The sequence below is a fragment of the Oryx dammah genome, unplaced genomic scaffold (genome assembly GCF_014754425.2).
Source record: "Oryx dammah isolate SB20612 unplaced genomic scaffold, SCBI_Odam_1.1 HiC_scaffold_29, whole genome shotgun sequence".
In the NCBI taxonomy this organism is placed as follows: domain Eukaryota; kingdom Metazoa; phylum Chordata; class Mammalia; order Artiodactyla; family Bovidae; genus Oryx; species Oryx dammah.
This window is the reverse complement of record NW_024070213.1, coordinates 24,770,661-24,797,031: the sequence shown is the minus strand read 5'-3', so window position 1 is coordinate 24,797,031 and position 26,371 is coordinate 24,770,661. Positions and strand designations below refer to the sequence as shown.

The 26,371-nt window shown below is 42.8% G+C and overlaps 1 protein-coding gene across 1 annotated transcript in view; it reads right to left on the bottom strand.

Moving 5' to 3' along the window:
• DERA (deoxyribose-phosphate aldolase) overlaps positions 1 to 21,659 on the bottom strand; it is a 118,073-nt gene extending 96,414 nt beyond the window's left edge. The window contains exon 1 of the mRNA XM_040235265.1: positions 21,517 to 21,659. Coding sequence (XP_040091199.1) covers positions 21,517 to 21,646 — 130 coding nt within the window. The 5' untranslated portion in view covers positions 21,647 to 21,659. The remainder of the gene's footprint in view (positions 1 to 21,516) is intronic.
• Between the last annotated feature and the right edge of the window lie 4,712 nt (positions 21,660 to 26,371).

The window sequence follows — 26,371 nt, the reverse complement described above, 5'->3', positions numbered from 1 at the left end:
GCAGATAGAAGGGAACAGTGAAGGTTGATATCCAGAGCCACCATCAGCTTGCTCCCCCTCCACTTTGAGAACAGTAGCCATCTAACTTATGTTCCCGCCAGGAAAAAGATTAGAGGATTCACCTCCACAGAAATGGACCAGGCCAAGAGAAGACCACGAATTACTGACAATTGAGAGTCTTTCAATGAAATAGCCCAGCAGAACCATCCTATGGTTGATAAGCCCCATCCATGCCCCCCAAAGCATCTAATGAGCTTTTTACTGATACAAACACTGGGAGGAATTTCCCCAGGACAACCATCATTTCTCACATCATTTGTAAGTTGAAAATCTATTGTTCAGTGAAGCCACCTTCAGGCTGCAGCTTCTATATCAGCACTTGCTGCTTCACCTTGCACTTTGATGTTTAGGAGATAAGTTTCTTTAGCTTCAAACTTTTCTTCTGCAGCTCACCTTTCTTTGTTACTATGATTGTTATTTTAGCTGCTAAGTCATGTCCGATTCTTTGTGATCCCAGGGAGGACCCCCTCCTCTTGGCAGAATCACAAAGAGTAGGACACAACTAAGGTGATTTAGCACGCACACTCATAGAGTAATTAATTGGGCTGATTTCAATACTATTTACTCTCAGGGAATAGGGAGGCCTGAGGAGATGGAGAGAGATGGGGGAATGGCAGGTCGGTGGAACAGTCAGAACACAGTCAACAATTATTGATGAAGTTTGCTATGACCATGGTTCATAGTGCCCCAAAACAATTACAAGAGTAACATGAAAGATCGCTGATCACAGATTACCATAACAAATATAATAACAATGAAAAAGTTTGAAATACTGCAAAGTTACCAAACCATGACAGAGAGATAAGAAATGAGCAAATGCTGTGGGGAAAATGTGAGGATAGACCTGCTCAATGCAAAGTTGCCAAAAACCTTCAGTCTGTAAAAAGTACAACTTCTGCCAAGTATAATAAAGTGCAATAAAACAAGGCATTCCTATATCTCATTTTCCCTCTATTTCAGAAATGTCATTAGGAAGTATACCATTATACTCCTAAAAGATGAAGCTTATCCATGCTTATAGACCACCAGGGCTCACATTCTGGACTTAGACTTAACATATGGATTTACATGATAATTGACATCTCATCACATCACCAACGCTTTGCTTTGTAAGGATAGGAGAGAAAAAATCTAAGAAGCAAGAAGACAAAAGGTCCTTTACAGTTTCTTTGACACTCTACCTTATTTTTCACCTTTATGAAACAGACTTTCTATCAGCCTAAAGCAAGCATTGGTTTTCAGCCTCTATCTACACCCTTTCCAGGCAAAGAAAGTTGGGAAGGTACATGTACTTTTTGAATTTGGAAAGCACATGTTTTTTAGACAAATTAGCATCTTAAATAAATTTGCTAATCAACAAAATTTCCCATATTACAAGACATTTCCTTGCCAAGATCTTGATTTTACCCTATACCCTTTCATAAAGACACCCTATAAGGCTTACTAAACCACATTTGGTTTTAAGTATGTCCAAATACTTAGTTAGCCTTTCAATTCAATGAACTTTGGGAAAACTTATCGGAGTTTCTCCAAGCCCCTAAGTGTGCCCAGTGTTCAAAAGGAATCATTAGACCTCAGAGAAATTCATCAAGAAGCTGGAAAACTTTGGCCCCCTGCTGGGTAAAGATCCATCTCTCAGTCCTTTGAGAAGATTTGATCGATTGTTCTAGGAGCTAAGAGCCTCACAGAAAAACTATTTAACTCTTTCGTCTCAATGAGAGACTGGATGACAGGCTTTCCTAAATTAAAATCTGAAAGTGTCTCAAAAGGCCTTTGGCATTTTTTAAATAGAAAACATTATTCACAAAGCTGGATGTCATGCCAGTCACACAAGTTAGTCTGCAAGGATACTTAAATACTAGAACAGACTTACTCACAACTAATCCTATCAAAGTATAAGCATAATTTAAAGGCTGCAGAACAGAACTTAAAACAGGAATAAAAGTTACTTCATTTCAGTTTAAACAAGGATGTTAAGCTCCCTTCCAAAAATAAAGAAGAAATACGGTAATGGAACTCAACAGATACTTACAACCTATACTTATTTTTCCTGAAACCAATTCCCGCATTACTCCTGCCCTGTCCTTCTGTTCTCATAACACACGTTCCACTTACTTGTGAATGTAAGGCAATACATGAGCTCACCCAGGAAGATTTATTTTTTCTTTTTTAATTTTTATTGGAGTAGAGTTGCTTTGGGACTTCCCAGGTGGCTCAGTGGTAAAGCACTCGCCTGCCAATTCAGGAGACATGGGTTCGATCTTTGGGTTGGAGAGATCCCCTCGAGTAGGAAATAGCAACCCACTCCAATATTCTTGCCTGGAGAATCCCATGAACTGAGGAGCCTGGAGGGCTACACTCGATGGGGTCGAAGAAGAGTTGGACATGATTTAGCGACTAAACAACGTAGTTGCTTTACAATACTGTGCTAGTTTCTGCTGTACAGCAAAGTGAATCAGCTATACGTATACACATATCCCCTCTTTTTTGGATGTCCTTCCCATTTAGGTCACTATAGGGCTTCTCTGATAGCTCAGTTGGTAAAGACTCCACCTGCAATGCAGGAGACCCTGGTTCAATCCCTGGGTTGGGAAGATCCGCTGGAGATAGGAGAGGCTACCCACTCTGGTATCCTTGGGCTTCCCTTGTGGCTCAGCTGGTAAAGAATCTGCCTGCAATGTGGGAGACCTGGGTTCAATCCCTGGGTTGGAAGGGATCCAACCCAGGTTGGGAAGATCCCCTGGAGAAGTGAAGGGCTATGCACTCCAGGATTCTGGCCTGGAGAATCCCATGGAGTGTATAGTCCACAGGGTCACAAAGAATCGGGCACAACTGAGCGCCTTTCACTTTCACTTTGGTCACACCAGAGCACTGAGGAGAGTTGCCTGTGCTATTCAGTAGGTCCTCATTTGTTATCTTCTGTATACATAGTTGTGTATAGGAACATTTACTTTTATGTTTTGTCTCTAAGGTAAGATGTAGTAAGTTATGAAGAACACATTTTAAGAGGCGCATAAACTGATTTCCTAAAGTTTGTGAGTTCATATTATTCCTGACACTTCACCTTTCAGGCAAATACTTTTTAAATGTCCTAGGAGAATCACCACAATTTTGCTATTAAACTTTGTGTATTTTGATTTTGAAACCAATATCTACTTTTACCAAAGCAAAAATAGCAGATGAGCGCTTGCAGCAGAAATCGAAGAGGAACTAAAGAGCCTCCTGATGAAAGTGAAAGAGGAGAGTGAAAAAGCTGGCTTAAAACTCTACATTCAAAAAACTAAGATCATGGCATCAGGTCCCATCACTTCATGGCAAATAGATGGGAAAACAATGGAAACAGAGACAGACTTTATTTTCTTGGGCTCCAAAATCACTGCAGATGGTAACTTCAGCCATGAAATTAAAAGACGCTTGCTCCTTGGAAGAAAAGCTGTGACAAAACTAAATGGCATATTAAAAAGCAGAGACATTACTTTGCTGACAAATGTTGGTCTAGTCAAAGCTATGGTTTTTCCAGTAGTCATGTATGGATGTAAGAATCAGACTATAAAGAAAGCTGAGCGCCAAAGAACTGATTCTTCTGAACTGTGGTGTTGGAGAAGACTCTTGAGAGTCCCTTGGTCTGCAAGGAGATCAAACCAGTCCATCCTAAAAGAAATCAGTCCTGAATATCACTGGAAAGACTGATGCTGAAGCTGAAGCTCCGACACTTTGGCCACCTGATGTGGAAAAATGACTCACTGGAAAAGATCCTGATGCTGGGAAAGATTGAAGGCAGGAGGAGGAAGGAAAGACAGAGGATGAGACCCAGTGGACATGAGTTTGAGCAAGCTCTGGGAGGTGGTGATGGACAGGGAAGCCTCGGGTGCTGCAGTCCATGGGGTCACAAAAAGTCGGACACGACTGAGAGACTGAAGTAAACTGGACTGAACTGACTTGTCTGGGATTACTTGCCTAAAACAGTTACTTGATGACATCAATGATACTTAGCCAATTGGCAGAGTAAGCCAATACTTACTCTGTAGTCTGGTTATTTAACAATTTTCAAAGATGCTGATCATCCCTCAAAAATTAGAAAAATAAAAAAACTTGGGATGGATAAATTCCCTTCTGGGGCGGGGGCGGGGGGGTAACCTCTAAATGATAACTACCTTTAATACATTTCCAAAGGAAGAGAAGCAAGTCACTAGAAAGGACTTCCCAGGTGGTGCTAGTGGTAAAGAATCCGCCTTCCAAAGCAGGAGACGCAAGAGACAGGAGGTTGGGAAGATCCCCTGAGATAGGAAATGGTACCCCACTCCAGTATTCTTGCCTGGAGAATCCCATGAACAGAGGAGCCTGGCTATAGTCCATGGAGCCACAAAGAGTTGGCATTATTGACTACATACCTTCTTTCAACATTAGACTCCAGCATACACGAGGCCTCCAGGTGCCCTAGATCCTTTGAACTTCTCCCTCACAACCCCATATTATATTCTAATCAGCAATGCTCTTGTTCACAACCAGTTATTCTTGAGCATTAAGGTCAAAACCTTTCAACATTTCTGTTACATCTCTTGTAAAGAGAAGGCTAAGTAACCCTTACCATAGCTCACCACATTCCAGGCACGATGCCAGCTGCCCTACATATAATACCTCATTTAATCTTCAGTCTGTGATCCAGCTTTTATTCACCACATTTTTTTAGCTGTGAAAACTCAAAAATCATAGGTAAAAGAATCAGGACTCGAATCCCAGGCAGTCTGACTTCAAAGGCCAATCTCCTTCCAAAAAAAGGAGGCTATATACATAAGTGAGTAACCATCCCAACATATATATTTATTTGCAGAAAAATTTAACCTAAGGGGGTTACAACTACATACCCAAATTCTCAAACTGGGATGTCATCCTTTGAAAGTGGCGTGAACGAAGTTTTGAAAGAAAAATTGAAAAAAGAAACATTTATTGCATAGCTACTCTATGTACCATACATGCCTTATATCACCTGATTTACAGAATCCTCTCAATATCCTCTGATTTACAGAAAATATCAAATGCTTTCCACAACCCTACATACCACAGTCTCCTGCTCTCCAGGAATGCCTTTATCTGTGTGTAAATACATATATCTACACACATGCAGAAGGAGCCTGGGATATAGCCGTACCCCTTAAACAGTAGGCGTCTAACACATGCTAAAACACCCTGCCGGTAAGCAGGCATGGCTGGAGCTGATGCCGCTGGCTCCCAAACAAACACACCAACCCCCACCACATGATGAAACACAGTGACTGTCAACACTGCCTGGAAATCTCTGCTCAAAACGGAAGTTAGGCAGTTCCCACCTCCCGGTGCATAATTAAAACTCTGCCTCCTGCAGCAGCAGCGATCGCCTTCCAAAATTTCTCCTCAGGAAGAACTTCTCTGATGGCAGAGGATTTTAACAAGGATGCTGCTTTTACCAGACACTCTGGGACACATCACCAAAAACTTGAAATCACCCCTACTTGAAACAAGAAGGGAGCTGATGTGCCAACTCAGAAGTTCAGCTGAATCAGCTCTAGAAGAGCATCTCCGAGGCCACGCTCATCGTTGGGAAACATCGGGGAAGCGGTCCCCCTCAGGGTGTACCCCCCGGGAACACAGGCCCCCCACTTCCACCCCCACTGCCGCACCAGAACCGGAAGCTCCTGAGGCAGTCACATGACTGAGCCAGCTCTCCACGGGAGCTGGGTGCAAGTTTTACAAACAAGGCTGCTCCCTTCTGCAGGGGAGGATCTAACAGCTACGGAAGACTGGAAGCCTGAGAGATCTTCTGTAAGGTCAACTGTACCAAACACAGAGTGGACAGGAGTCAAAATGGCAGGGAATAGCGAGAAGGTTCCTCGCCAGCCACCCAATATTCCCCCTGGTTAAATGTTACAAACAGCACAACTAGAGGGTCACTCCTTGGTACTTATTAAAGTTACCTTTCCAGGGGAAAAGGAGCTCTCTACATCATCGATTGCTCACTCATTGGTGAGGAGGGAATTTTCTGTTCTTATTCCAGACAACATTTTTTTAAAAAAAGGAACTCTTAGTTTTGGCTGCATAGGGTCTTAGTTGCAGTGTGCAGACTCAGCTGGCCCATGGCATGTGGGATCTTAGTTCCCCAACTAGGGATCAAACCAGTTTCCCAAATTGCAAGGTGGGTTTTTAATCACTGGAGATTTCCTAGACAGCTTTTATACAAAGGGAGAGGCACCCTCCATATACTGCAGGGGTAAGGAGAACTTGCTGCAAGAGGCAGGTGCCCCAGAGTCAAAATCTCCCCTGCCTCATAAGGAAAATCCCTAACATGAGCTGACTCTCGATTACCCAGAGGTTAAAGATCCAGAATCCAACCCTGAATTGGAGCGACGGATGCTGAAGCAGAAGATCCAGTTTTTTGTTGTTCAATCACTCAGTCGTGTACGACTCTTTGGGACCCCATGGACTGTAGCACACCAGGCTTCACTGTCCTTCACCATCTCCCAGACCTTGCTCAAACTCACATTCATCAAGTTGGTGATGCCATCCAACCATCTCGTCCTCTGTCGTTCCCTTCTCGTCCTGCCTTCAATCTTTCCCAGGGTCTTTACTCTGGCCAGTACTCTGATACCATGAGCCAACTCATTAGAAAAGACCCTGATGCTGGGAAAGATTGAGCACAGAACAAGAAGGTAGAAGGGAATGACAGAGGATGAGATGGTTGGATAGCATTACCAACTCAATGGACATGAGTTTGAACAAACTCTGGGAGATAATGAAGGACGGGGAAGCCTGGCGTGCTGCAGTTCATGGGGATGCAAAGAGTTGGCCATGACTGAGTAAATGAACAACAAGAAGTAATATGAGGGATGTTAATAAAGCATCACAACAGGGAATTCTCTGGTAACTCAGTGATTAGGACTCTGAGCTTCCACTGTAGTGGGTGGGGATTCAGTCCCTGGCCAAGGAACTAGGATACCACAAGCCATGAGGCATGGCCAAAAATAATAATAACAAAGTATCACTACAAAAGGCAAACACAAGACAGAAATCAGTCGGTGCCATAAGAGAAGGCAAAGGACTTTGGGAGATGAGTGGTAAACAGCAAAGGAAATGAAGCAAGCCTTTAGAGGAGGAGGTGAAGTAATAACGAAAGCCATATTTTCAGAAGATCACTGGAATAATGGCTACCACTAATCAGGTTAAGGGTGACTTAACTATATTTCTCTTTGAATATTCATACTAATTCTGCCACGAAGGCTTTTGGTCCATTCTATAGATGAGGAAACGGAAAGAAGGTAAAGTGAAAGTGTCAGTCGCTCAGTCATGTCCAGTTCTTTGTAACCCCATGGACTGTAGCCCACCAGGCTCCTCTGTCTGTGGAATTCTGTAGGCAAGAATACTGCAGTGGGTAGCCATTCCCCCGGAGAACCAGGGGATCTTCCCCAAGCAGGACCAAACCTCAGTCTCCTGCATCACAGGCAGATTCTTTTTTTTTTTTTTTTTAATAATTTATTTATTTTTTTTTACTTTACAATTCTGTATTGGTTTTGGCATACATTGACATGAATCCACCACGGGTGTACATGCGTTCCCAAACATGAACACAGGCAGATTCTTTACCATCTGAGCCAAGGAAGCTGAAGCTCAGAGATTAAATTACTTGTCCAAGGTGACACAGCACATGTCAGGACTAAGATTTAAACAGGTCTCTATGATCCCAAACTCAAAGTTATTTCTAGGATGCTGTATATAGAATCTTTAGAGCATAAAGTATATTTACTTAATTCAATTATTGGGCATGAAATTTTAACAGGTGTAGGGCTTCCCCGGTGGCTCAGATGGCAAAGCATCTACCTGCAATTCGGGAGACTGGGGTTTGATTCCTGGGTCGGGAAGATCCCCTGGAGAAGGAAATGGCAACCCACTCCAGTACTTTTGCCTGGAAAATTCCATGGAAGGAGGAACCTGGTAGGCTACAGTCCATGGGGTCGCAAAGAGTCAGACACGACTGACAGACCACTTTCATTTTAACAGATGTTAATAGACATTCCTATTTCCAGCTTTGAAAGAATTCAATTCAGTTCAGTCGCTCAGTCGTGTCCAACTCTTTGTGACCCCATGAATTGCAGCACACCAGGCCTCCCTGTCCATCACCAACACCCAGAGTTTACTCAAACTCACATCCATCAAGTCAGTGATCCCATCCAGCCATCTCATTCTCTGTCGTCCCCTTCTCCTCCTGCCCCCAATCCCTCCCAGGATCAGGGTCTTTTCCAATGAGTCAACTCTTCGCATGAAGTGGCCAAAGTACTGGAGTTTCAGCTTTAGCATCATTCCTTCCAAAGAAATCCCAGGGCTGATCTCCTTCAGAATGGACTGGTTGGATCTCCTTGCAGTCCAAGGGACTCTCAAGAGTCTTCTCCAACACCACAGTTCAAAAGCATCAATTCTTCAGTGCTCAGCCTTCACAGTCCAACTCTCACATCCATACATGACCACAGGAAAAACCATAGCCTTGACTAGACGGACCTTTGTTGGCAAAGTAATGTCTCTGCTTTTGAATATGCTATCTAGGTTGGTCATAACTTTCCTTCCAAGGAGTAAGCATCTTTTAATCTCATGGCTGCAATCACCATCTGCAGTGATTTTGGAGCCCAAAAAAATAAAGTCTAACACGGTTTCCACTGTTTCCCCATCTATTTCCCATGAAGTGATGGGACCAGATACCATGATCTTCGTTTTCTGAATGTTGAACTTTAGGCCAACTTTTTCACTCTCCTCTTTCACTTTCATCAAGAGGCTTTTTAGCTCCTCTTCACTTTCTGCCATAAGGGTGGTGTCATCTGCATATCTGAGGTTATTGATATTTCTCCTGGCAATCTTGATTCCAGCTTGTGCTTCTTCCAGCCCAGCATTTCTCATGATGTACTCTAGTTGGTAAACCTATTTATCACCTCCTGATTGCCCCACTGGGTTTCCCTGGTGGTGAAGTATTCACCTATCAAATGCAGGAGACTCGAGTTCAATTCCTGGGTTGGGAGAATCCCCTGGAGAAGGAAATGGCAACCCACTCCAGTATTATTGCCTGAGTAATCTCGTGGACAGAGGATTACAGGCAGGTTACAGTCCATGGGGTTGCAAACAGTCGGAAACAACTTAGCAACTAAACAACAACAAACAAAAAACCACCATACATGCATACTCTCCCCATTATCAATGTCCCCCCAACAGTGGCACAATGGCTACAAGAGATAAATGTACGCTGCCATGCATCCTTTTCACCAACTTGTAAAGTACAAGCCAGTGCACTGGAGTCGCCTAGCCACATAGGGGACTAGGGGACCAAGGTCACATAGCCAGATGCTGCCAGAGTAAGGACCTAATTCTGTGTGCTTTCCAGAAAAACCACAATCCATAAACCTGGTGAAGCATACACAGCCAAGCACAGATCCCTGGACATTCACTGTGTAGGCTGCCTGAGTTTACTTGGCTTGTAAAAGTACTACTGTCAGCATCAAAACAATTGCACTCTCTTTCAGAAGCAGAGAGAACTCTGCTTTGTTTCTAAGACATCTTCCATATTAGCACCAGTACTTATTGCCTGAACTCTGCATATTAAACACTAACTTCCACAACTTCTCTATTTTATGTGATGACTAGTGTAATACAATAACCAGTCAATCAATATTCCTCTGCAGACTGAAATTGTGACTTTTTCTTCCTGGAGCCAGATCCATGAGGTGTTGCCAATGATAAAAACCCATGCGAGATCTTCATTTGTCTCACCCAGGAGATTTCCTGCAATACTTTTAAATGATTACCCAAAGGTCAGTAATGAATACCCTGTTGACGGGTTCATGGTTTGAAACAGGGCAACTGCATATCCCAAGGATGAGCCAAGTCTGCTCTCCTTGGCTAGAGTGAAGCTTTACGCTTTCCCAGTTTTAAAGTTTGATGATGAGGTTTCTCAAGGGAGGGGCATCCCAACTTGTATAGCCCTGGTCTCTTTCACAAAAACACGACAATGCTGAATACACACCAGGTACTCTACATATTTGTGCTGGATGGAAAGATTTGAGAGTATAATAATGATTACTTCCTGAAGAATCAACACTTTTTTTGCAAAAGGAAAATAAACTCTGCTTATAAAGACACGGAAGACTGAAATATGTTGCTTTCTTTCTAAAAAATTATCAGAAGCATTTAAGTTTCTCCATAAATACTAAAGAAAATAAAACAATTTTCCCTCAAAAATGCCAAAATACACAGAGCTGGAGCTACTTTACCAAATATAAGTGTAAAGAGGATTGTACCCTTCCTCCCTGAGTCCACAATACAAACTTAATTTGTAATCTCCAACAAAATATGAATATGTTCATTTTCCCACCAGAAAATTAACTAAATTACTCTTTGTGGTAGACAACACCATGTCTTTGGGTATTAGATCTTCAGGGTCTGTCCCCTCCAGTCTCTGAGATCATAAAGAAGATGCTCTCAGGTCAGTTTCCAAAATCATCACAAAGACCACTGTTTGATCACATTTTTCTATTAGCCAGAGGCATTATTTCAATAAAATGTGCTCCATTTCAGATATAATGCACTTTTCAGATAAATACACCCATTTAAGTGTCCTACACTCCTGATGCTCCCAATACTGCCTTCACAATATGCTTTAGACATCATGCAACATATTTCAACTAGAAAATAAAAGGATAAATTCTCCCCAAATTTGCTTACAGAAACTTAGCTAACCAAAGATTAAAAAAAAAAAAAAACTATGACATATAAAGATATTAATATTAAGGCAAAAGTGACATAAAAAGGATTTATCAAAAAATAATCTAGTCATCCCTTGGTATCCACAGGATTGGTTCCAGGAGTCTTGTGGATATCAAAATCTGTGGATGCTCAAACATCTTACAGAAAATGGCACAGTACCACCAGCCCTTCACAGATGCAGAACCTGTGGATACAGGCCAACTGAATAGTCACTGAAGGTTCTCTGAAACTCCAATTAATCTGGGTCACTCTGTATTACTGCAGGGTTCTGAATCTGCAGTGTTCCTAAGAACCTTCTGGGGAGCTTGTGAAAATGCAAGTTCCTGGGCTTCTCTTCTCATATGGATAGTTAAAGCTACTGTGGAGGTCAGGAATCTGCCTCTTTTAAACTTTTTATTTTATATTGGAGGGTTGTTGTTTAGCCACTAAGTCTGACTCTTTGCGATCCCATGGACTGTAGCTCACCAGGTTCCTCTGTTCAAGGGATTTCGCAGCCAAGAATACTGGAATGGGTTGCCATTTCCTTCTCCAGGGGATCTTTCCAACCCAGGGATCAAACCTGCATCTTCCGCGTTGGCAGGCAGATTCTTCACTACTGAGCCACTGTGGAAGCCCATATTGGAGTACAGCCAATTAACAATATTGTGATAGTTTTAGCTGAACAGCAAAGCAACTCAGCCATACATACACATATATGCAATCTCCCCCTGAACTCCCCTCCGGGCTGCCACATAACACTGAGCAGAGTTCCCTGTACTATACAGTAAGGTCCTTGTTGGCTAACCATTTTAAATATAGTAGTGTGTACATATCCATCCCCAACTCCCTAACTATCCCTTCCCCCCAGCAACCGTAATTCATTCTCCAAGTCTGTGAGTCTGTTTTATAAGTTCCTTTGTATCATTTCCTTTTAGATTCTGCATATAAGGGAGCTCATACAATATTTTCCCTTCTCTGTCTGACTAACGAGGAGGGAGGTATTGGAATAAATCAGCAACGAGAGAGAGCTTCATGTCCAGTACCACCCGCAACAGTCATGTGCCCACAGGTTTAACTTCCTTAGTTCTCCATTTACTCTTCTGTAACACAGGGATGTTAAACTGATACCTAAGATGCCTTCCTACTAGGAAACTGTGACATGTTAAAAAAAAAAACAACAGTAGTCTTATAAAGGTGGACTCTGTTTATTTTCCTAGAAAAGTGTTTGACTATTCCTAGGTAATGTTTATACATAGATCTCTACATCAGAGGGACTTCCCTGGTGGCTCAGATGGTAAAACCTCTGCCTATAATGCAGGAGACCTGGGTTCAATCCCTGGGTTGGGAAGATCCCCTGGAGAAGGAAATGGCAACCCACTCCAGTATTTTTGCCTGGAAAATCCCATGGACGGAAGAGCCTGGTAGGCTACAGTCCATGGGGTCACAAAGAGTCAGACACAACTAAGAGACTTTCTTTCTTTTCTATAACAGAGATAAACAGTCTCTCTACCCGAAACATGCCAGACATTGAATGAAACCACACATTCACACACACATGCACACACACCCTACCTTGTGGCCATGGGGCAGGAGTTGGGTCCACTAGGTGCTCAGTTGAAAAGCTTATCTGAACCGAGATTACAAGAGCAGTTAATTTGGATTATTTCCGTCCAACAATAAAGGCCACAATCTCGACATTATTAACCACAGTCCAAGAGAACCAAAGCACCAGCTAAGTGGCACCTCTTCAGGAAGGAACTACCGGACGCTGCTCTTATCTCAGACTCTGCTTTAGGGGAGGAAGGCCTGACTCCACAAAGAGAGTCAGAACTCGCAGCCTGGAGTGTCTCCACACTTTAAAAAAAGTCTGTATAGTTTGCTGGAATGGAGATGAAACATTTATCCTTCTCATGCGACCACGCTGGTTTCCAGGGAGCTGTCTGTGAACGGCTGAGGCGGGTGGAGGAGAGATACGACTGCAGACACACACACGACACACACCAAAGTTAACTGGAAAATTTCAAAGTGCCTTTTCATGCCTTTAACTCAAAGATGAACACATTTCAAGGTGACCCAATCCTCCAGTGACAGGCAGTGTTTTAAAAGGGCCGACACTCTCCACTTAAACAATCTCTAGTGACACGTCTAAACCGCATCCTCCGGGGCTCTCTGCGCTGTCTCGCTGACTAGTCTTTCTTTCCTGGCAGAGGCATCCTGTTTCACATGAGCGCTTGAAGTCTGTCTTCCCTTCTAACAATTAAAACTCACAGAGCTCAGATGCTTTTTTTTTTTAACTTGGCAGGCATCATGCAGGACTGTTGATTATTTAATTATACCACAGACACAAATGATTCCTTTATAGTGCTTTCTATTTACTAAAATCATGCATCACACGTGCTTCCTCAGTCGTGTCCGACTCTTTGTGACCCCATGGACGGAGCCCACCAGGTTCCTCTGTCCATGAGATTTTTCAGGCCAGAATCCTGGAGTGGGTTGCCATTTCCTCCTCCAGGGGATCTTTCCAACCCGGGTATCGAACCCACATGTTTTGCGTCACTTCTATAGGCAGGCAGATTCTTTACCACTGAGCCACGTGGAAGCCATTTATCAAAATAGTATCAGAATAATAAAAGATAGCCTTATCACTCATGCTTATAAGCAAAGGGTAAAAGACTTTTAATATAAAATCAAAGTTCAAGTTCAGAAAAGGAGGTCCCATTTAAAATCTAAAAGTATGGAAATTCTCTGGTGTTACAGTGGGTAACACTCCGAGCTCCCAATACAGGGGACCTGAGTTCAGTCCCTGGTCAGGGAACTAGATTCCACATCCCACAACCATTGAGTCCATATGCTGAAACTAAGACCCAGCACAGCCTAAACAAATAAATATTTTTTCAAAAACCTACAACTGTACATAATTATATATTGACTCTGTGTATGAATTTCATACATAGAATATGAAGGACTTTTTTCTTCTCTCTTCACTAAAATAGTATGGTTAGTCATAGAATGAAAAGACTGCACTAGAAATTTGAAAATTGGGTTCCTATAGTTAATGAAACATGCCAGGCTGTTTTGGGTCAGTTCCTTTGCAAAAACTACTCCCTGTGAAAAACATCCTTTCCAAAAACCTGCTCTGGACTACCTGTAAATTCCTCTGTAACTTTCCAATTTGATTACTTCTATATGGCATGAGTTTGAACAAACTCCAGGAGATGGTGAAGGATGGGAAAGCCTGGTGTGCTGCAGACCACAGGGTCGCAGAGTCCGACACAACTGAGTGACTAAACAATAACAACAACAATATGGCCACCTGTATCATCCTGTGATCATTTTTTATACATGACAGTCTCCTTTAGTTGACTGTGAGCTTCAGGAAAGCAGAGACCAGGCTACGCTCATTTTAGCAGCCCAGCCATTAACATGAGCAACAAGGAACAAGTGCCAGGAGCAGCAGGGACTCTACTTCGCTCTTTTTTTTTAATATGTGTAAGTTTATAATAAATAAGAATAAATTTTTTAAATGTATTCTGGTCCCCGTCCTCTCCTAACAACTGTCCTAAACCCTACCCCCACCCTGGGAAGCAGGGAGAGTCACTGAGCCAGAGAACCACCTGCTGGGGGTGCCGATGTGGGCAGCAGCCTCATGCAGCAGTTGGGGTACAGGCTGGATGCAGATGCCCAGCACAGGGGGTCAGAACTTGAGAAAGTCAAGAAGAATGTCTACTGGGCATGGAGTATGTACAACCCAGCATGTAAAGGGTTTCAAACATGCAAAGGAAGAAAAACTGAATAAATCTGTGATGCTGGTCTGGAATTGGAAGAATCGGTGTGAATTCATGGTTTTCACTATACAGAGAGATATAGATAGATGATAAGTAGGTAGCTATAGAAGTAAATGTGTGTGTGTGTGTGTGTGTGTGTGTGTGTGTACACAGTCTAACTCTACCAAGTGAGGGGCTTAGGAGCAGGGACACGCCAGTCTCCATACCTACTGCCCAGATCATGGCTTCTAAACACCATTATCCACTGAAAAAAACATTCCTTGGAGAAAGAGCTGACTCTAGTGCTGGGACAGGGAAAGTATTGAAAGTGAAAGTGTAGTCACTCAGTAGTGTCCGACTGTTTGCAGTCCCATGAACTGTATGTAGCCCACCAGGCTCCCCTGTCCACGGAATCTCCAGGCAAGAATACTGGAGTTTGTTGCCATGCTCTTCTCTGGGCAATCTTCCAGACCCAGGGATTGAACCCGGGCATCCCACATTTCAGGCAGATTCTTTACCATCTGAGTCACCAGGGGAAGTATTGGGTTGGCCCAAAAGTTCATTTGGGCTTTCCTATAAGATGTTATGGAAAAATCAGAACAAACTTTTTAGCCAATCCAATATAAGAGAAGCCTGGAACACCTTGTTAAGCCAAAAGAGAATGAAGTACTTCAAAAATAATGAGACATGTTAAAAAGAGAGAGGAGCTAGGATGAAGAGAATCCCATTAGCAAAACCTCAACAATTTCAAAATTAAATAATAATAGTAAAAACTACAACCCATTTAAAAAAAATAGGAAACCTGAAATGTATACTAATATAAACAAACATAAATAAATGGAAAATTTGCAGAGAAACAGGGTACTTGGTTTCAAAGTACCACAACACAAAAGACATATGAATTACAAAGGTTAAAAAGTAACTTTACAGTGGCAAAGCCTAGGAGACAACACCTTAATCAAATGATCAAAATGAACATCAATAATGAGACAAATCAATATCATGGGCTACTTAATAGGATGCAATGAGAAGTACACAGCATCAATCCTGTGAAATTCCTGCCAAGGATACATAATCTAAATCTAACCACAAAACAAACACAGCAAACAGAAACAGAGGAACATTTCATAAAACAACTGGCCTCTGTGCTGCAAAAGTCAACAAAACACTAAGCAATCATTTCAGCCTGAAGACAACTAAAGAGACATGATGATTCGAGGCAGCACATGATACTGAAATGAAATTTTTGAACTAAACAAACATTATTTGGACAACTGGCTACACTTGAAGTTTGTGGGTTGGATGATAATAATAAATTCATGTTCAAGTTTTCAATTTGAGGACCACAGTGTTGTTGCAGTATTTGAGGAAACTGCTCTTGTTGTTGTTGCTGTTGTTCAGTCACTCAGTTCCGTTCAGTTCAATCGCTCAGTCGTGTCCGACTCTTTGCGACCTCATGAATCGCAGCACGCCAGGCCTCCCTGTCCATCACCAACTCCTGGAGTTCACTCAGACTCACATCCATCGAGTCTGTGATGCCATCCAGCCATCTCATCCTCTGTTGTCCCCTTCTCCTCCTGCCCCTAATCCCTCCCAGCATCAGACTCTTTTCCAGTGAGTCAACTCTTCTCATGAGGTGGCCAAAGTACTGGAGTTTCAGCTTTAGTATCATTCCTTCAAAGAACACCTAGGACTGATCTCCTTCAGAATGGACTGGTTGGATCTCCTTGCAGTCCAAGGGACTCTCAAGAGTCTTCTCCAGCACTACAGTTCAAAAGCATCAATTCTTCGGCGCTCAGCTTTCTTCACAGTCCAACTCTCACATCCATACATGACCACAGGAAAAACCACAGCCTTGACTAGACGGACCTTTGTTGGCAAAGTAATGTCTCTGCTTTTGAATATGCTGTCTAGGTTGCTCATAACTTTCCTTCCAAGGAGTAAGCATCTTTTAATTTCATGGCTACAATCACCACCTGCAGTGATTTTGGAGCCCCAAAAAACAAAGTCTAACACTGTTTCCACTGTTTCCCCATCTATTTCCCATGCAGTGATGGGACTGGCTTCCATGACCTTCATTTTCTGAATGCTGAGCTTTAAGCCAACTTTTCCACTCTCCTCTTTCACTTTCATCAAGAGGCTTTTTAGTTCCTCTTTACTTTCTGCCATAAGGGTGTCCAAATCTTTGTGATCCCATAAACTGTAGCACTCCAGGCTTTCCTGTCTGTCACTGTCTCCCAGAGTTTGCTCAAACTCATCTCCATTGAGTTGATGATGCCATATCTCATCCTCTGTCATCCCCTTCTCCTCAGCCCTCAATCTTTCCCAGCACCAGGGTCTTTTCTAATCAGTTGGCTCCTCATATCAGGTGGCCAAAGTACTGGAACATCAGTTTTAGCATCAGTCATTCCAATGAATATTCAAGGTTGATTTCCTTTAGGATTGACTGGTTTGATCTCATTGAAGTTCAAGGGGCTCTCAAGACTCTTCTCTGTTATTATAACTCATTTAAGGTACAGTTTAGGCATAACTATCTAATTTCTTTAAAAGACAAAAATAAATGGAAAGTAACAGCATATCATATTTGCACTTATTTTAACTGCAGCGTGGCTCAATGCAGCTAGCCATTGGACCTAGTTCTGTGAAGGCACGGACTCCCCTTGTCCATGTTGTATCCCTAGAGCCCAGGTAATGTCAACCAGTTCACAACTGCTACTCAATAACAACTTTTGGATGAATAAATGTATTTCATAAAATACAAAATTCCATCTTGCTTCTTGGTTTAGCAACTAATCCAAAGCTGATCTCCTTTATCTGTATTTTAATCAAATAAATTGCCTTGTCTGTTCTGACTTGAATTACAAAAAATGTTTCTACAGAGCAAAACAGTTTTCTCAGTAATCATGGCTCCTGATCATTTCAATTGTAAATATATGCCTAAAACAATTTCTTTTTACTGCAAAACAGGAAATTCATACAATTGCCCCATCCTGTCTCAGCTAAAAATCAGTTTTCAAGGAGTTTTTTTCTTTTTTTTTCTGTTTTTCAGAAATCTTTGAAAATTTCCTTTCTGTACACAAGAGCTTGGCTTCCCCAATAGGTCAGCAGGTAAAAGTCTTCCTGCAATGCAGAAGATGCAGGTTTGATCCCTGGGTTGGGAAGATCCCCTGGAGAAGGGAATGGCAACCCACTCCAGTACTCTTGCCTGGAGAATCCCATGGACAGAGGAGCCTGGCGGGCTATAGTCCACAGGGTTGCAAAGAGCTGGACATGATTCAGCATGCAAGCACATAACCAAGAGCTTGCAGATATACCGGCAGACAGCAGAGAGATCCTTAGAAGTCATCTAATACAACACTCCCACTTTCCAGATGTCCCCAGAGAATATCACATTTGGAAGGAAGCCACACTGCCAACATACTTCATAAGCCTCTTGAGATCTCTTTAAAGACAGAAGTAACAAAACTGAATTTTAATGGTATTCAGAAAAGAGAAAGAAAGTAGAACATCACTCAAACTTCCACATGGCTCTAGAGGTAAAGAACCCACCTGCCAATGCAGAAGATGCTGGAGACACGGGTCGATCCCTGGGTCAGGAGGATCCCCTGGAGGAGGGCATGGCAGCCCACTCCAGTATTCTTGCCTGGAGAATCCCATGGACAGAGGAGCCTGGTGGGCTACAGTTCACGGAGTCACAAAGAGTTGGAGATGACTTAGCAACAAAAGAATAACAATAACAAAGGGCCAAAGGTGCACCACAGAAATATAAAGATTATACTTAGATAGATTATCTCTTTTTCTTTGAGCAGTGTTGGCTGTAAGTGGGTAGGTGACAGCTGTGTCTTCCTATGAAGAAGGCTTGACTAGGTTGGAATCAGAAGGAAAAAGAACCCTAGAGCTGGTCTAGCTTTTGAGCAGCCTGTGGCTTTGGCCAAGGTTCTTGCTTTCTTGAGTGTGGCTCCTGGGCCTACAGCATTAACATTAGGCGATAGCTCATTAGAAATACAAATTGAGATCTCAATGAATCAGAAGCTCTGGACATGGGGCCAAACCATTCCAGTGGTTCTGAAATGTACTCAGATTTGAGAACCATAGGTCAATCTATAATCTAATTATAATCAAGGTGTGAAGTGAAAGTCACACAGTCGTGTCCAACTCTTTCCAACCCCTTGGACTATACAGTCCATGGAATTCTCCAGGCCAGAATACTGGAATGCGTAACCTTTCCCTTCTCCAGGGGATCTTCCCAACCCAGGGATCAAACCCAGGTCTCCCACACTGCCGGCGGATTCTTTACCAGCTGAGCCACAAGGGAAGCCCAGGAATACTGGAGTAAGCAGCCTATCCCTTCTCCAGTGGATCTTCCCAACCCAATAAAGGATTAAAAGTTCATTTCTTTAAAAAAAGTTAGTGTTTATTTCAAAAGACTAAGGCACTAAGTAATATACTGCATAAATTAATACTGAATGATTTTTCCCACTAAATAAATATTTCAAATAATTTATTTTAGCATTTTAGGCTAAATCTCTGTCTGGATTAATGATTAATACCAGTGAAGGAAAAACACCCAAGAAATATATCTGATGTTATTTAAACAAAGAGAATAAAACAAAACTATGATCATTTAAATAGCTGCATAAAAATTACATGTACTATTATTCTACATAGCAATTGGTTTTTGTTTACAAAAACCAATTTTTCTATAGTTTCTATGCAGCAATTGTTTTTCTTTTGTCTATACTGTTATTTTTCAACAAAGAAATGGACATGATTCTAATTCTTGCAAATAAAATTAAAATTTTCTAAGTCAGTTATAACTCAAGAAAAAAAAGCAAAAAAAAATGGTTTAATTGTGCTTCTTGAAAGAAAAACTTCTATGTTTTGGTGAAACAATAGCGCATCAAATGGTAAACAGAGTCACAGCCATACCCTGAAGATACCAAGGTGACTAAGGCCTACGCCCATTCTTATCCTCCATCCATCATCTTTCTGGATCTTCCAATCTAGGAAACTCCTTTTTTTACTAAAGTCCACATTTCAAAGATACAACTAGAGTTTAAAATATAACCTACTAAAGGGCAGTGAGTAAAGGTGACTCAGTGTGGTGAGGAAACCACCTGCCTTCATAAAGACAAGCTTCTACCGTTCGACAAAAGTTCTGAACCATCTCATGAAATCCAAGCTGTTTAATGAGAACAATCACTTTAAGAAAAAAAAAAAAAAAAAAGTACCCATATGTATTATATAAATTTACAGCTAATTTTCACAAAATTGGCTCCTAAAAACAGAATTTTCCTTATACTATTGTATACTTGGCACATTGTGAGTACTATTATATACTATTTGCAAGTACCTAGTAAACTATTATATACCTTATACTTACTATATATGTGGTGTATAATCGTTTACTGCTGCTACTAAGTCGTTTCAGTCGTGTCCGACTCTGTGCGACCCCATAGACGGCAGCCCACCAGGCTCCCCCGTCCCTGGGATTCTCCAGGCAAGAACACTGGAGTGGGTTGCCATTTCCTTCTCCAATGCATGAAAGTGAAAAGTGAGATCGAAGTCGCTCAGTCGTGTCCGACTCTTAGTGACCCCATGGACTGCAGCCCACCAGGCTCCTCCGTCCATGGGATTTTCCAGGCAGGAGTACTGGAGTGGGGTGCCACTGCCTTCTCGTTTACTAGGTACTCACAAATAGTATGTGTGCTTGTGTTGGTCACTTAGTCGTTTCCGACTCTGCAACCCCATGGACTGCAGCCCACCAGGTTCCTCTGTCCATGGAATTCTCCAGGCAAGAATACTGGAGGGGGTCACCATTTCCTTCTCCACACAAATAGTGTATAATAGTAAGTATATGGTATATAATAGTTTACTAGGTGCTCACAATGTATCAGTTAACACCCTCTCATTTAATCCCCAAACCACTTTATGAGACAAGTACTACTATTATAATCATTTAACAGATTAAGAAATTTAAGCAGAGTAAGTTATTTGTCCAAAGTCACACAGCTAAAGTGAAGATTCTGAATACAGATAAGCAAGCTATTATACTTAAACTAAGATCCCTAACTTTTGGTTCCATCATTGTTTTGCTATATCTGAAATACAAACTTTTCACATTCAGGAAAATCAAAACTAGGTTTTCTTGCCAGAAATATTTGATAATATCAATGAAATGAAATAAATGGCAAAATAATCCAAGCATTTTTAGAAATCATTGTACCTATAAAATCATACAATTTCCATTAAGTTATATAATCCAAGGACGGACTATATAGTGCCAGGTGGGGTAAAGAACCAGCCTCACAATGCAAGAAAACATAAGAGATGCAGGTTCAATGCCTGGGTCGGGAAGATCCCCAGGAGGAGAAAATAGCAACCCCCTCCAGTACTCTTGTCTGGAGAATCCCATGGACACAGGAGCCTATACTCAGTAGTGTTACAGAGTCGGACACAACTGAAGTGACTTAGCATACAGCACATAGTCCAGAGATCTGACAACTTTTTCAACAGTACGACCACTCTGGACATAGAGCTGTGCCAACAATAACCCATGGAAAGCCAGCATTAAATAGCGCAAGGTAATTCTGTTAATACGGAACGGAGGTTTTCATCTGGTTTGCTTGCAGGTCTTTGGGTTTTTTGGTTACTGCTGTTGTTCTTTTGCAACCAGGTGAACGAATGAGCTGAAAGGTCAAAGTCGAATCCCTTCCGATTTCTTCCACCGCTTATAAATATAAGGCTCGTGAGTCAAGACTTGCAGGGTCCACGTGCCCAAGGGTTGAATCTCCTGGATTGCTGCCCCCGCGCCTGCACCACCCGACCGGTCTAGCACTCGCCTCCGGGACCCCTGGCCAGGGCACCGAGCGCCGCAGGGCTGGAGGAAGCAAGGGATCGAGAGCAATGGAGAGGAGAGGGAGCGATTGCGGGCCCTTACCGAGCTCCGTGCCCTGCTGGTGCGCCGACATGTCGAAGAGGCCGAAGCACAGCTGGCTCCGAGAGCCCGCCTCTGTACTGCCCTTCCTCCTTCCTCCAGCTCCTGCTTCGCCCCACCCCTGCGTCGCCATACCACGCCCCTCTTCCGCCAGGCCACGCCCATCTGGGGGCGGGACCACTGAACAGCCCCGGATGGCTGGAACGTGACTCCCTTGACTGAAGAGAAAATCGCACCGCCTAGCCCCCTCTGTCCTCTCCGCCAGGAGCAAAACTCCCGTACTAACTCCCACAAATCATGCTGCAAGAACTCGTCGTCAAATACTTCAGTTACCGACTGCACTGAACAAAAAGCATTTTGAAACTTTTCCCGGATTACAAAACAAGACGGGAGAAGCTCTTCCCTGTTACCGTTAGCAGAGCTCTGGCGGCCCCACGCCTGAAAGGGCATCGGTGGTCCCCGAACTTTTTAAGGGCCACCAACCTGCACGCCAGAGTCCCCCAGGTCCTGTGACTTCTAACCTAGGCTTCCTGGAGAGAAGCAGCTCTGTGGCCTGAAAAACCAGGGGGCTTAGGAATGGGCCTCAGCTTTGCTCTGAAAGCAATTAAGTGTGACGTTGGCCATAACTGCCTTTTTAAGCTTCATTTTCCTCATCTGTAGGAAAGCACTTTGACATCTTTGAGCTCTAAAACTCTGATTCTGTGAATTTTTTCAGCCTGACTTGGAGGTTTAAGTTAACTGGAGTAATTCGGCACAGACTATTGATCAGCTCCGTACTCAACATCAGAGACAGCTCCACTCTGATAAAAAAGGGAAAACTTAGTTACAGTTTGTTTACCATGAGCCAGTTACTAGGCTAGGTACTTTCGGAGAAATGATAGCAGTGGAGTCTCAGAACAATCCCGCCAAGCATGTACTATATTCTCCATTGTTGTACATAGAGACATCAAAGTTATGAACAGAGAGATCCTGGCGTAGTGGAAACTGCGTGTGTGCTCCGTCCTGTCTGACTCTCTCCGACCTCATGTATTGTAGCCAGCCACGCTCCTCTGTCCATGGAATTTTCCAGGCAATAATATTGGAGTGGGTTGCCTTTCCTTTTCCAGGGAATCTTCCCCACCCACGTCTCTTGCGTTGCCTGCATTGGCAGGCAGATTCTTTGCTGAGCCAACTGGCAAGACCAGTGGAAAGTGAGCAGACTTCAAATGGGTCCAATTCCTTAATACACCAGCAATTCCATCTAATGACTAGCTGATTCTAAGAATGTTACTTCCTGTAAAATACAGATGATCAAAACAGATTTGATTTGCAAAGTTGTATGTGTGTAAAGCAGTAATACAGTACACATTATGGCACATAGTAGGGGCTCAACAAGTGGAAACTGTTAATGTTATTGTCAGCTCCACACAGTAACTATAGGCTTCATAGGAAAAGTAATTCCAGTCTTTTCCCTCTACGTGGAACTGCCTCTCATCCTTGTCAGCCCAAAGCCATTGCTGAACATTTTGGATGTGCCTACATCCCATTCAGACATAAAAGAGCATTTTTAAAATTTTTTATTTATTTCATTTTTTGGTTGCCGTAGATCTGTATATTGTCACCCTGCTCCCTGCTTATTTAACTTATATGCAGAGTACATCATGAGCAACGCTGGGCTGGAGGAAGCACAAGCTGGAATCTAGATTCCTGGGAGAAATATCAATAACCTCAGATATGCAGATGACACCACTCTTATGGCAGAAAGTGAAGAAGAACTAAAGAGCCTCTTGATGAAAGTGAAAGAGGAGTGAAAAGTTGGCTTAAAGTTCAACATTCAGAAAACTAAGATCGTGGCAGCCAGTCCCACCACTTCATGGCAAATAAATGGGGAAACAGTGGCAGACTTTATTTTTTGGGGCTCCAAAATCACTGCAGATGGTGACTGAAGCCATGAAATTAAAAGACACATGCTCCTTGAAAGAAAAGCTATGACCAACCTATATAGCATATTAAAAAGCAGAAACATTACTTCACTGACAAAGGTCCATCTAGTCAAAGTTACGGTTTTACCAGTAGTCATGTATGGATGTGAGAGTTGGACTGTAAAGGAAGCTGAGTGTGGAAGAATTGATGCTTTTGAAGTATGGTGTTGGAGAAGACTCTTGAGAGTCCCTTGGACTGCAAGGAGATCCAACCAGTCCATCCTAAGGGAGATCAGTTCTGAGTGTTCATTGGAAGGACTGACGTTGAAGCTGAAGCTCCAATACTTTGGCCACCTGATGCGAAGAACCGACTCATTTGAAAAGACCCTGATGGTGGGAAAGATTGAGGGCAGGAGGAGAAGGGGACGACAGAGGATGAGATGGTTGGATGGCATCGCCGACTCAATGGACATGAGTTTGAGTAAACTCCAGGAGTTGGCGATGGACAGTGAGGGCTGGCATGCTGTGGTTCATGGGGTTGCAAAGAGTCGGACACGACTGACCAACTGAACTGAACTGAACTGAGGACTTCGTTGCTGTGCATGGTCTTTCTTTAGTTGTAGCAAGCAGGAGCTACTCTTCTTTCTGATGTGCGCACTTCTCATTGCACTGGCTTCTCTTGTTGCAGAGTACAGGCACTACGCACGCGGGCTTCAGTAGCTGCAGCACACAGCCTTCAGTATTTGTGGTGCACGGGCTTAGTTGCTCCATGGCATATGGGATCTTCCCTGACCAGGGATCAAACCCATGTCTCTTACATTGGCAGGCAGATTCTTAACCACTAGACCACCAGGTAAGTCCTGTATAAGAGTATTTTACCTATTTTTATCTTCACCCTGAAAGCCCGGAGCTGGCCTAGCACTCAAAGCTAGACCACCGCGTTCCCCAGTAGAATATAATACAGTTTTACAGAACACCAACATCAGCCAAGGCCACTGGACCCATGATAAATATAAGATCACTTGTAATCATCAGTTCAGTTCAGCCACACAGTTGTGTCCTACTCTTTGCGACCCCATGGACTGCAGCACGCTAGGCTTCCCTGTCCATCATCAATGCCCAGAGTTTACTCAAACTCATGTCCATTGAGTCAGTGATGTCATCCAACCATCTCATCCTCTGTCGTCCCCTTCTCCTCCTGCCTTCAATCTTTCCCAGCATCAGGGTCTTTTCAAATGAGTCGGTTCTTCACATCAGGTGGCCAAAGTATTGGAGTTTCAGCTTCAGCATCAGTTCTGCCAATGAATATTCAGGACTGATTGATTTCCTTTAGGATTGACTGGTTGGATCTCCTTGCAGTCCAAGGGACTTTCAAGAGTCTTCTCCAACACCACAGTTCAAAAGCATCAATTATTCAGCATGCAGCTTTCTTTATAGTCCAACTCTCACATCCATACATGACTACTGGTAAAACCGTAACTTTGACTAGAACGGACCTTTGTCAATGAAGTAATGTCTCTGCTTTTTAATATGCTGTCTAGGTTGGTCATAGTTTTTCTTTCAAGGAGCAAGCATCTTTTAATTTCATGGCTTCAGTCACCATCTGCAGTGATTTTGGAACCCCAAAAATAAAGTCTGCCACTGTTTCCATTGTTTCCCCATCTGTTTGCCATGAAGTGATGGGACCGGATGCCATGATCTTAGTTTCCTGAATGTAGCATTTTAAGCCAACTGTTTCACTCTCCTCTTTCCTTTCATCAAGAGGCTCTTTAGTTCTTCTTCACTTTCTGCCATACGGTTGGTGTCACCTGGTATCTGAGGTTATTGATATTTCTCCCAGGAATCTAGATTCCAGCTTGTGCTTCATGCAGCCTGGCATTTTGCATGATGTACTCTGCATATAAGTTAAATAAGTTAAATAAGGGCAGGGAAGCCTAAGGTGCTGCAGTCCATGGAGTTGCAAAGAGTCAGACACAACTGAGCAACTGAACTGAACTGAACTGAACCTGGCATTAATCTATACAGTTTGACTGCATCTTAAATTGGCAGGATTCAGAGAAAGTGGGGATACAATGCAAAAAGTGAGGTTTTTAAAAAATTTTGTATTTATTTATTTTTGGCTGTTTTGGGTTTTCATTGCTGCACGGGCTTTTCTCTAGTTGCAGAGAGTGGGGGCTACTCTCTAGGTGCAGTGCACAGGTTTCTCATTGCAGTGACTTCTCTTGTTGTGGAGCACGGACTCTAGGATGCACAGGCTTGAGTTGTTGCAGCAAGTGGGCTCAGTAGTTTCAGCTCTCACATTTAGTTTCTCTAAGGCATGTGGGATCTTCCCAGATCAGGGATCAAACCCATGTCTTCTGCATTGGCAGGTGGATTCTTTACCACTGAGCCACCAGGGAAGTGCAGGTTTTTTTTTTCTAATGAGGAAATGTTGCTAAATTTCACTCTGTGGATTTCAGTTCTACATTTTTTGGCTTCTGAAACTGATAAAAGTATCCATCCTTAAGGTAAGGCCTCTCAGATCCATGGGCCACCACTGCTATGTTGGACTCTCCCAAAAGATGTTTCCTAAAGCAGATTCTAGGCTTCACCACAGCCTTACTGAATCATAATCTCTAGGACCATGAAATCTGTATTTTTAAAAAAATTCCCTCAGATGATGTTTACACAAGCTAAGTGCAAAGAATCACCAGCCTAGAGGCACAGAGTAAACCATGCATGCTAATCTGGAGCTCTGGCCCAAACTGTCTTTTACAAGGGTAAAACTGTCTTTATTGTATTCTTTTTACCCATGCAAATTTTGCATGTCATTCCTTTTTGTGACTACTGGATTTTTTTTTTTTTTTTTTTTTTTTTGCTACCCCGGGCCTCTGCTGCTGAGTGCAAACTTTCTCTAATTGCAGCAAGTGCATGGGGTCTCCTCTCTAGTTGCAGTGTGCGGGCTTCTTTCATTCCAG